Source organism: Dreissena polymorpha, chromosome 1 (assembly GCF_020536995.1).
Source record: "Dreissena polymorpha isolate Duluth1 chromosome 1, UMN_Dpol_1.0, whole genome shotgun sequence".
Classification (NCBI taxonomy): Eukaryota; Metazoa; Mollusca; class Bivalvia; order Myida; family Dreissenidae; genus Dreissena; species Dreissena polymorpha.
Window position 1 is genome coordinate 87,326,199 of NC_068355.1, and position 12,396 is coordinate 87,338,594.

Below are 12,396 nucleotides of genomic sequence, written 5' to 3' on the forward strand. Positions count from 1 at the left end.
TTTAATATTTTCTGTAAATTTATTTAAACAAAAGATTGTTTAAAACTATTGCACAAAAGAAAGTGGCAAAATGAGATTCTCTGAAAACACAATAAAGCCATTTCTTACAATAAATAACATGTACAATAAAAGGAAACATGACAACAAAATAAGTGTCAAAGATCATAGCAACTGTATCAAACAGCTTTACAACATGGGTCACAATATACAAGTAAAGGTTTACATAGTTAAAGTACCGTACATGTGTTTGTATTTAACAAATAAATTAACAAATAACTTGTGTTTAAGTTTTAACTTTTTTTCAAGTATAAATTATTTGTATCACTAAATTGAAGAAATTAAAACTTATATGAAGACATCAAAAGACTAAAGGCCTTGAACGTTTTGACTACACTGAAGATAGAAATAAATAACAGATGTCTTGCATTAACATAGTTCAAAACGACTCTTCATAATTTTCATTAAACCACATGATCAGTCTACAGTTACCATAAATCATAACTTTCTTTTTATATATTTAAACATAATCAGTCAATGTGACCACCATCTTTAAGTTCCACTCGTTTCGACAAGAAATAAGCTCCAATAATTGTCACCACAACAACAAAGAATGCAAAGATATAGAAGGACTCTTCATCAAACACATCTTGGAACGCTGGAATGTGCTTAGATAGGTGATGGACTATCTTGTCCTTGTGAGAATCCTTGGGCAGCGTCATTTTTACCAGGACCACAGACACTACAGCAGCTGTATCTGCAAACAATTAAACATATTAGACTAACCTTGCTTCAGGAAAAAAAAGCTTAATAAATATGCATAGTGTCCCAGAATCAATGAAGAATGAAATGACAGAACAAGAGCTGCCTCCATAGGATGACATATGCCCCCAATAAACGCTTTGATAGAACTTATGAGCATTTTTGGAAACCTAAACGCGGACCCTAAGTTTAAGGTCAAAGGGGTCAAAATTTGTGTGCCTATGGAAAGGCCTTGTCCATATACACATGCATACCAAATATGAATGTTACATCTGAAGCGACATAGAACTTATGAGCATTTTTCGAAACCTAAACACAAAGTGTGACAGACAGACGGACGGTGCGACCACTATATGCCCTCCTTCCGAGCCATAAAAAAGGAAATTGTTATTACAATACGCCTCCATATGGGGACATAAACAGTCACTCAGTCAGTATATTAACACCTTAAATACTTGAACAAATCCTGATTTTGTCCGAAACTGTTTATCCGAACATATGTCAACGGACAAATACGAATATAAATAGTGTGTTTCCTAACTATCAATGTCAAAAAATAAGAAATAAAATTCAGAATAAGCGATCCAAATGTTAAATGCGATTTAATGTACCACACCTGGCTTGAATTTTCTTGTTTGACGTTTAAATGCACCTGCTTTGTTGCTGTTGTTGTTGTTGTTGTTTATGATGTTGTGCTCGAGATCTCGAAGTACGCGAGATGTCAAAGGAAAAACATCAACAAAGACCCATTTTCACATTTCTCTGTTTTATTGTTTAAACTGATTTTCCACATCTATTCGGTTATTCTTGATGTAGTTTCACGTAAAAGAAAAATGAAGGTATTCTACACTTTTCTTGCGCTTGTCCAGCGTCTCAAACGCCATAAAGTATTTCATTAAGCGGTTAATGGCTCCAATTAAGTCCATAATTGGATTCAATAGTCAATTACACACATAACATCCACTCGAACTTGCTATTGGTGAGGGGCGGGTTTTGTTTCCTGTAGTTTCAAAGGCTGCATTAAATATTTGCCTTTAAAAGTGCTGTTTAAAATATTATTTGAAGTATTGGAAAAGGTAATGATGCTTACAATATTTGTCTCTTGTGCATATATTTATATGACCTCATTCTTACATCTGTTATGTACCTATTGCACTTGTCCAACATGAATTTATGCCAGTAGTGTTGCAGGCTGTTTCTTCATTGGAAGTTTTATTTATTCACTTTGCAAAACTTCAACATAGTTAGGGACCTATATACATACACATGTCTGTTTTTATAGGTCCCTGACATAATGTATGATTGCGACTTTTTTAAGTGATTATTTTCAGGCAAATAATCATTAGTCAACTTATGTTAAGCATGTAATCCTTGATTATTATTAAACCATTTATGCCAAGCGCCTAGAAAAAAGGCCTTGGCAAACAGCGCAGACCCAGACGCAGGGTCTGCGCTGTTTGCTTAAAGAAATATTCTAAATATAGAAATAAATATACTAGACATCCCTAATTTTGGAAATAAATTGATCCAATTTAGAAGGATGGGAGAGTCCACTAGGACTAAATGGGTTAAGTTATTTAAATCACTGTCCGCCTACATTCTAAATAACTTCAAGTAAATGTGCTGCAATTTTTAGCGAGGCTGTTTTTGGAGAAAACCCGAGGTATTGTCATAGCCTGCTCGCCATCTGCCGGCGTCTTGCTAAAACCTTTACATTGACTCTAAAATCAAAGTGCTTCCACCTACAACTTTGAAACTTCATATGTAGATGCACCTTGATGAGTTCTACACGCCACACCCATTTTGGGTCACTAGGTCAAAGGTCAAGGTCACTGTGACCTCAAAAAATAAAAATAAATATTTCTGACAAGCTTTCACAGCCGAACGTGGCACCCGTTATGCGGTGCTCTTGTTACTTATTGTGACAAGCTTGCAATAGCAAGAGAGACTCACTGTCAGCTCAGGAACTACTTAAAAGTACCCAGGATAATCTGAAGTATACTGCAATGTACCCCGGTATGTAAAATACGCTTAAAGGCGCCCAGCCATATCCCAGGGTACTGTTTAGTATAATTTCCATACTCTGGGTACTTTGAAGTAGACTTTAGAGTACCCTGGGTACTTTTGAGAAGCACCTGAGCAGACAATGACCTTTTATGGGACTTTTAGTTTAATTGTTCTCCTTCGGTTCAGATACTATTTAAAAGTACCCCTTATACTCTTAAGTATACTACAAGGTACCTCAGCCGAATACCAATCAAGCGCAAGAGCATGTAAATTTGATTTCAGATCCAGATGGACGGTTTCCGCAAGCTGCAAGATGACCTTGAAAAGGTCATTGATAAAGACGACTGTGCAAGCTCCATCACAACAGATTCAGAGGAGACAAAGCCTAAGTTTCGCACCAGGCGGGACTGTCTGAAACATTTCTTCCACACAAACAAGTTCCACATTTTTGTGGTTACCTTTGTGATCATAGACTGCCTTCTGGTGGTCACAGAACTCCTCCTCGACTTAAATGTCTTCACGAAGGATGCACACCACACTGTTGCACCTCATGTGCTTCACTACTGCAGCATTGGCATTCTTGGGTTGTTTCTGCTGGAGAAACTTGTCCAACTGTGTGTGTTTCGGTGTGAGTTTTTCAAGCACAAGTTTGAGGTGTTTGACGCTGTAGTGGTGGTGGTGTCATTCGCATTGGACGTTGTGTTCAGAGACAGTTTGGGACCGGAAAGCGGTTTAGGTCTCCTAATAGTTCTCAGGCTGTGGAGAGTTACCCGCATTATCAACGGTAAGCAAACATTTAGTACTGACGGAGTCATTTAACCCCCCCTCCCTCCCAACAAACAAAGTATGATAAAAGGAATATTAGAGTTATTTTGTTGATCGGGTCGAATGGTCGGTCCATCCGGTTGTTCCTTATTAACCAGGTTTTCCGAAGGAAAAAACTGGTTATTAGATTGGCGAATGCGGGCAGGCTGGCGGGCGGAACAAGCTTGTCCGGGCCATAACTATGTCGTTCATTGTCAGATTTTAAAATCATTTGGCACATTTGTTCACCATCATTGGACGGTGTGTCGCGCGAAATAATTACGTCGATATCTCCAAGGTCAAGGTCACACTTTGAGTTCAAAGGTCAAAAATGGCCATAAATGAGCTTGTCCTGGCCATAACTATGTCATTCATTGTGAGATTTTAAAATCATTTGGCACATTTGTTCACCATCATGGGACGGTGTGTCGCACGAAAGAATCACGTCAATATAATGTAAAGGTCGCCACGACTAAAAATATATTTAAAAAAAAAAAAACTTACAAAGGGGGTTAATTTTGTTTGTTCATTTCAAAAGTTCAGTTTGAGTTTTCTCCCTTTATCAGATTTTTTTTTCACAATGAAAACCTGGTTTTGTGACAATTTTGTCCCTTGTTTTCCTTATTTATTTGACCTTGAACCATGAGTGTAAATGGGAGCATAAGCCTTTTTTGTGTTGTTGCTATTTTAACTTGAATGTTGAAACTTCCGGCGGATTTGGGGTCAATCCATGTCCCAGCCGTTGGCCACATGACTTTTTTCGTTATGGGTCATGAAATCGTTTCTTAATTTTTCATATTTGTATCCCTTTGGTAGGGGTGGCATATATAAGTTGCAGTTGCAGTGTCTGTCCCTCCGTCCGTCTGCCTGTCCGGCAATTCGTTTTCCAGAGTTTTTTAGGCAACGCTTTCGGATATTGAGCTCTTTTTTGGTATGCGAAACTTGAAAGTTTTTCCATATTTGGTATGTGAGTCTACCTAAATGTCGTTAATGAGCAATTTGGTATGTGAAACTTGGCAGTTTCTCCATATAATAACTGTTTTCCGCAGTTTTCTTACGCAACAATTTCAAATATATAGTTGAGTTTTGGTATGTTAGTCAACCTATATGACTTACAGATGAAGTGTGAGTTATGTTCTTGTCCGTTTATTTTTTTTCCAAATTATGGGTCTTGGATTAAACAATTTTCTCTAAAATAGCTGAACTGTGTCTTTAACGGGAAATAGGGGGGCATTGTGGTCCACAAACGCAGGTCATGTTAGTATATTTTCCGTACCCAGTGTCCATTATTTCTACTTTCAGGTGTCGTGATGTCAGTGAAGTATCAGGCTGAGGCCAAAGTGAAGCGTGAACGTCGCCTGAGAGATGCTTGTGAGCAAGAGCTCATGAAATACCGCGAGTACTGCACGGCCCAGGAGAATGAGATTGAGAAGTTGAGAGGGCTGCTGAGAAAACACGGCATCACCGATATCATGCCTATAGAAATACCACGACCTGTCAGTCTTATCAATGTGGTGGCGGAGGTCAATCCTGTCAATGAGAAAACATACTTGGATAAGGACAAGTCCAAACAGTGAGCATAGAAACATCATTTGTTGACTACTTAAGTATCACTTGTGTTGTATATGACCTTGAATTGTGAATTTGTGGGGTTTTTAGTGATTAATTTTATTGTAAAATTTGTTAATCAATTACATCAGTGTGAAACAGGTGCTCTTGTCTCTCATTCACTCTTTTCCCTCACATTTGTATTTTAGCCAAGCTCTGTGGAAAGGGGGTTTAAATCATGTGCTCATAGTGTCGTCCCTGATTAGCCTGTGCAGTTTGCACAGGCAAATCAGGGACAACACTTTCCTTCTTACTCTTTAGATTTTTGCCAAGAAGAAACCTCCTTAACATGAAAAAATATCATAAAAGCGAAAAGTGTCCCTGATGTAACTGGACAGGCCAATCTGGGACAACACGTTACGCATATGCATTAAAACCCCTTTTCACAGAGCCTGACCTCTATTATTTATGCAATGATTATAATGCTACTAAGACTCTAATTACAAATAATAATGTTTACTAGTACACTTTGTTGAGTTTAATATAAAGTTGTTGTTTTTAGGAAATTGTATCAAAATTGTGTAAGGATATTAAATACAATAATTATTATGCCTCCCTTTGAAGAAGAGGGGGTATATTGTTTTGCACATGTCGATCGGTCTGTCGGTTGGTCCATCAGTCGGTCCGTCGGTCCGTCCACCAGATGGTTTCTGGATGATAACTCAAGAACTCTTAGGCCTAGGATCATGAAACTTCATAGGTACATTTATCATGACTGGCAGATGACCCCTTTTGATTTTCAGGTCACTAGGTCAAAGGTCAAGGTCACAGTGACAAAAAACGTAATTCACACAATGGCTGCAACTACAACTGACAGCCCCTTTGGGGGCATGCATGTTTTACAAACAGCCCTTGTTTATTTAGGAGAAGTATGTAACCATGTACTTTTTTGTTTGAACTTTTTTGTTTTTAAATTTATAAACATTATAAGAATATTTTGATAATAAGATCATTGTCAATTTCATATAATGTAAATTACTTTAAATTATTTGTTGTTTTGTCACTTTTTTTTCAAAATACTATGACAATATATAACAATTTAAGAAAAGTTTTTTGTTATAAGTGTACATGTCTTATAGTGCTACACATAGATTCAGATGTGAAATACCTTTTGATAAGAACAAGAACACAATTGTTTTATGCCATTCTTGGAAGAAAAGAGGGTATATAGTTTTGCAGGTCAATGTCACAATAAGTGTGAAATGACTCTTCAATGAATTGACAGATCTGCTTGATACTTCACATGTGCATTGGGCTTTGGCAGTAGATAACCCTTATTGAAATTGGGGTCACTAGGTAAAAGGTCAAGGTCACTGTCACAATAAGTGTGAAAATCATTTCCGATCAAGAACTTGTCAACAAATTAACCAATTGGCTTGATACTTACCATGTGCATTGGCCTTGGACAGTAGAAGGCCCATATTGAAACTCAGTCCACTTGGTCAAAGTTCAAGGTCACTGTCACAATAAGTGTCAAGTTGGTTTCCATTCAATACTTCATCAAAAGATTAAGTGATCGGTGTCAAGGCCCTGTTTTAGGTGCATATATTAATGACAGAGAAGCTCTTGTTATTTTTTATGATCATGTTGTATTTCTAGATTTATGCTATACATGGGTTTGTTCAATTGTTTGTTGTATTCTAACTTAACTACATACTCCAGGGTACTGCTGAATCAGGGCATGATATTGAAGTAGATAAGTTACTTGGGTATTTTCATCAATTGCTGAATCCATCTATTTATTAGTTAAATGCTTTTACCTGTAAGTTTTCAACATGGTCATTTAATTGGTTTGCTTGACATGTGCAAAAACATAATGACATATATATATTCATCTAGTCGGAATTGAACACTCAAGATTTTAACCCTTTCTCACTCAGAAGCACAGTGAAAATGGCTATGTGCAAACAGCATAAAACCAGAACAGCCTGTGAGAAACTCACAGTCTGTTCAGGTTTTATGCTGTTTGCTGCTAATCAGTATTTAAGGGTGGGAAATGAAACCTTTAAAACTTTAATCTAGTAAGAAAGGTTTTAATTAAATATAACTTTCTAAATGACTACACATGTGTCAATATATGTATCTAAGTTGTTAAAGAATAAATGCGTATCTAAGTGGTAAAGGGTTAAACACATATCTAAGTGGTTAAGGGTTGTGGTGGGAGGAAGGAGCAGGCTTCCTGTAATCTACATGGTATTTTCTTGTGCTATAGAGATGTTTATGATTGTTTGTTTGAATCTCATGGATTTTGGTTGTATTTGTGATGGCTTTTAAAGTTACATTTAGGATATTCTGTACTACATGATTAGGGCATTTATTTTTGTGATCGCAAAATATTAACTCAGGAATTGCCAAAATGGTTGACATAACTTAACCAGCATTTTATGAAATTATATTATTATAATTGCAAATTTATGTTATGCTTTATGGTGGTTTATAGAGAAATATAAGTGAATTAAAACTGATAATTCACTATTTCAAACAGTGAAAATTAACGTTGAAAATTTTCAACAATTTTCACTTTTATATTGTGAAATGATGTCTTTTCTATGACGTTACAATGTCTTTCTTTCCGAAATAATAATAATTTATAAGCATAAAATATTATTGTCTATGTCCAGTCATGAATTAAAACGGATATTCCACCAAATCCAACAAATATCATGTATTAAATTGGAATTTTTTTATTTACATACATAGTTTAGTACACCATTAACCCATTTATTCCTAGCATCTAGAAAAAAAGGCCTTGGCAAACAGGGTAGACCCAGATGATCTTCGCTGTTTGTCTAAAGAAATTTCTGTAAGAAATATTCTAATTATAGAAATAAATATACTAGACATCCTTAATTTTGGAAATAAATTGATCCAATTAAGAAGGATGGGAGAGTCCACTAGGCATTAATGGGTAAAGCCCTCAAAGTGGTTACCTCCACATTTGGGTTAACATCAACCTGGGCATTTACAAAGTGATATGCTTTCAGATATGAAAGTATTTCTTGTTCATAACTTTCACATTGTATGACAATCAGTTCTGTTTCCTACATTATTGAACTTTCAATATACACATTTATTTATTACTAACAAAAATATTAAATAAAATACAAAATAATGAATTTCAGTAATATGAAATGGCAGTAAAATTTCAATTTACCATAATCACATTGTGTATAATGTTTGCAAAGGGTTTGATACAAGCAAGTATGCACCAAACTTGTTAAATCTCTGCCAAGGTGTATACTTTTTGGAGGTTAACCCTCGTTTACACATTGATGCTTCTGTAGTCCCACAGAAAATCAAAATTAATTAAAAAATTCTTTACTAGACTCAAGTTTTACAGGCTTCATTTCCAGCCTTAAGATACTGATGAGCAGCAAACATCATACAACCTGAACAGACTATGAGTTACTTTTAGTCTGTTCTGGGTTTTATGCTGGTTGCAAAAGTCATTTTCACTTTGTTTCTGATGGGCAAAGGGCTAACTACAGTAAATTATGCATTCACAGCCTTGCATACTATGGTCTTCTCAGTTCTTTATTAATCTATTTGATCATTTGCTATTTGCACAGCTAATGTACTATCTTGCCATGGCAATGTTTTTTACTCGCTTATTGTAAGTAGTGTACAAATACATGTAGGTTAGTTACTATACTTGGGCTGTTTTTTAAATGATTTTGTATGAAGTATATACTGTACTGCTGTTTAATGAGTGAAACAAATTATGTTGATATTGTATGTTTAGTTGTTGGTTGCTTTTTTTAGTGGGTATAACATTGGACTTGTCTATTTGTGTTTGTACAAAAATCTTGTTACTGTATTATGTAACATTAAAACTGTTGCTTTTGAGTACATTTTAGCTCTCTTTTTGGAACGAATTTGTACGATTGTAGTTCTGTTCAAGGTATCCGTTTGAATTTGGGTCAGGAACTAGGTCACCAGGTCAAGGCTTTGACAATTGTTGTTCCTTGAACTCAGGTGAGCGCTTCAGGGCATTCTTATTTTTGTTGTTGTAATCTGATTAGAAATGAGCTTATCTCTGTGAAAAGGGGGTTTAATGCATGTGCTTAAAGTGTTGTCCCAGATTAGCATGTCTAGTCCACACAGGCCTATCAGGGATGATACTTTCCGTCTAAACTTGATTTTTGTAAAGGAGAGACTTTCTCTATGCGAAAATTACCATACAAGTGGAAAGTGTTATCCCTGATCAGCCTGTGCTAACTGCACAGGCTAATCTGGGATGGCACTTTACGCACATGCATTAAACCCCTTTTTCACAGAGCATGGTCCAATTGTATTTGTGTGTTAACATTTTTGTATGCATACATTAATGCATTTTAGTTTTTATAATCATATTTCATATACATGTGTCTGCACTTTTTAGTTGCCTTTTATTATACAGTTTTCATTTTCCATGTACAAACATAGTCATAGTTATGACATAATTATTGTTTCGTTGTGTATCAACTAGTTTCAAAATTTCCAATGCAGTTTTTGTGTGTTGTTATGTATATGTATGTATTTTATTTAATATAATCTATTACAAGTAAAAATACAACATAAAAACTACGCCCTGTTTCCCTATTTGTGTCCATATCTTTTATGGTTGTTCTGAATTGTATTATCCAACTTTTGGTAAAACCAAGTGCCAACTGAAAGTTGTATTTTTATCTGTTTCTGAACAGGAGGGGGCAAACTGAGTTAAGTCGGTCCATGATAATTAATAATTACGCGTTAATGAATGTTAAAATTCTTAACAGGCAACCATTTTGAAGGATTAGCAATTAGTCAGAAATGTTACGAATGTTCCGCATTAAAGGTACCAAGATCAATGTCAAACTTGAAGGAAATTAATTAGACAATAACACAAGAAGGTGCTGGGTCGGATGTCTGAAAACGTCCGTCCTATCTCTGTCGTGTGCGATCGTTTATATCACATTTGTTCCTTCACAAATATTTATGACCAGTTTTGCGTACGCTTAGTTTCATCCATTCGATAGATCTACTACAATGTATTAACTAATGTATCTCTTGTGACGTAATTTCTGTGACGCAACACAGAGAGACACTCTGGATTATAGGGACACTAATTCGGACGTGGTGGTTTATTTAACTGTAAGATAATAATTCAAAAAAGCTTCCAACGAATCCAAAACGTATTTTGAATTGTGTGCGTGCGTGCGCGTGTGTATGTGTGTGTGTGCGTGTGTCATACTTAATTGCAAATTTTGGTAGGAATAAAATTAGTCGCGCCGACCAGTAAATGGATGTCATAAATCTAGTCTCTGGTCAGAATGGTGAGCTTTCGATACGAACGATCACAGAAAATGGTGTGGTTTAAAATAAAAGGATGGACAAAACGAAAACGGGAAAGAATATACACAGCGGGACCTTTAAATGAAATACACACAAACACGCGCGCAGCACAGCAGCTGAATTAGCAACTTTAACCCATTTATGCCTAGTGGACTCTCCCATCCTTCTAAATTGGATCAATTTATTTCCAAAATTAGGGATTTCTAGTATATTTATTTCTATATTTAGAATATTTCTTACAGAAATTCCTTTAAGCAAACAGCGCAGACCCTGATGAGACGCCGCATCATGCAGCGTCTCATCTGGGTCTACACTGTTTGTAAGGGCCTTTTTTCGGCATAAATGCGTTAACAACAGCCGATTCCTTATCAGATCAAGTGGAGAAAAACGGGGGGAAAACAATGCCATTTTACTAACTGATCAATGGAACCATTATTTCATTTAAAAAGTTAAATACTATTAAACGTAAAATGGTTTATTTTTATATGCATATAAATTCCATTTTATTATTGTTTCATAATGATAAGGAATAGGCTGTTAATTGAGAAAATACGTGACAATCGGAAATAATGTATCCATATTTGCTTAAACTCTTCAGAAACAACATGTTTGTATCATTTTCGATATAATTGTGTTTGATATACATTGTTGGACACTAACGGGTGTTAGTATTATTATTATATTATATTATAATAATAAAATACATTGCATATACATTTTACTAAAATATACCCATTATAACCCGTTACATTACACTTCGAATGCCCATGTCCTAAAAGTGAGGAGTAAAAATACTAAAGTGGAGATAGAAACATATATTTATTTTTTTTAAAGTTATCAATCAAGTTTTAATGTCATTTTCTAGTTTCATAAAAAACTGAACAAAATGTGCTTAAGAATTGCGAATTGAAATGGTAAACTTCGAAAGCAGGTACGATTGTTTTGGTGGCCATGACAATTTTACATGATATGGTGGTGTTGAAACTTGCGCAAATCTGTTAACAAAAGAGGATTTACAAAACAATTAAAGTTGGCAGGTATGTAGAAACAAGTTATTTATCACATAATGATAAGTGTGTTTTTTACTATAAATTTTGCTGTTCGGTTAATCCTGTTAAAGCTCAAATACAGGCATCAATCTAATGTGAAGCAGAGTTTCAGTTTCAATCGATATTTGTATTATTCAAATTGCGTGCTACTTGTCATTAAATAATCTTATTATGATTTATTATTTCGTTGATTTGTGGCTAAGACTGAATGTGGACGCCATTTTTTCCAGTTGAATGTCACGCGCACACATTCTGAGGGACGATTAAAAATAATCGGCCCTCGCGTGAGAGCACATTATTTATAATGACCCGAAATGGTGATACTGGCATGAAAAAATGTGTTACTATATACAGTAAGGTATGTTTTATAACCCCCCCCCCCCCAAAAAAAAAAAAAATACGGTATATAAAAAGTGTCATATTTTTTGGACTACATGAAGTATGATTGGACTCCTAAATTTCAGAAGATGGGAGTCTAAAGAACTCCTTACTCAGAAAAGTTATTGTCGAGACTCGAACACTGGATACATGTTTAAATAATACTTATATTAATATTACTATTAAAATCAACTTTTCGCATAGATGGCAAGCGTCGCATTTTACTCGGTTCTCGGTCATTAAATGGTCCGGGGAAGACATAATTGACTATCGATAAACGTTTATAAGACAGTAGCTTTAAAGATGAGGAAACCGTAGACTACCGAAATAGTCATAATAAGACGGAAATATTTTCATAATCTAACCACAAATGTTTGCCTTACTCGGTAAGTTGGTATGGAAATCGTTCTTGAGAGACTGAATAGGCTACCGACATTTGCAAGTTTGCTATAAATAACACAGTTTAACTGCAATTTTC

At 35.4% G+C, this 12,396-nt stretch overlaps 2 protein-coding genes and 1 long non-coding RNA gene across 3 annotated transcripts in view; 2 read left to right on the top strand and 1 right to left on the bottom strand.

The window, feature by feature from the left end:
- On the bottom strand, positions 1–1,761 carry LOC127839187 (uncharacterized). The gene is made up of 2 exons (XR_008030200.1): positions 1,376–1,761; positions 1–754 (listed from the first exon to the last, which is right to left on the bottom strand). It is a non-coding gene; the product is annotated as an uncharacterized LOC127839187 (long non-coding RNA).
- Positions 1,444–9,744, top strand: LOC127839161 (voltage-gated hydrogen channel 1-like). Its single transcript, XM_052367399.1, has 3 exons — positions 1,444–1,598; positions 3,049–3,550; positions 4,873–9,744. Exons 1-3 carry the CDS (start codon positions 1,593–1,595, stop codon positions 5,145–5,147), a joined length of 783 nt encoding a protein of 260 aa, XP_052223359.1. The 5' UTR covers positions 1,444–1,592; the 3' UTR covers positions 5,148–9,744.
- LOC127835064 (voltage-gated hydrogen channel 1-like) overlaps positions 8,310–12,396 on the top strand; it is a 20,039-nt gene continuing 15,952 nt past the window's right edge. The window contains exons 1-2 of the mRNA XM_052361339.1: positions 8,310–8,315; positions 10,237–10,290. Coding sequence (XP_052217299.1) covers positions 8,310–8,315; positions 10,237–10,290 — 60 coding nt within the window. The remainder of the gene's footprint in view (positions 8,316–10,236; positions 10,291–12,396) is intronic.

Excerpts from the sequence above, each read along its gene's own strand:
- LOC127839161 (XM_052367399.1), top strand. Across the intron at positions 3,551-4,872 it reads AGTTACCCGCATTATCAACG|GTGTCGTGATGTCAGTGAAG; the intron begins GTAAGCAAACAT and ends TTCTACTTTCAG.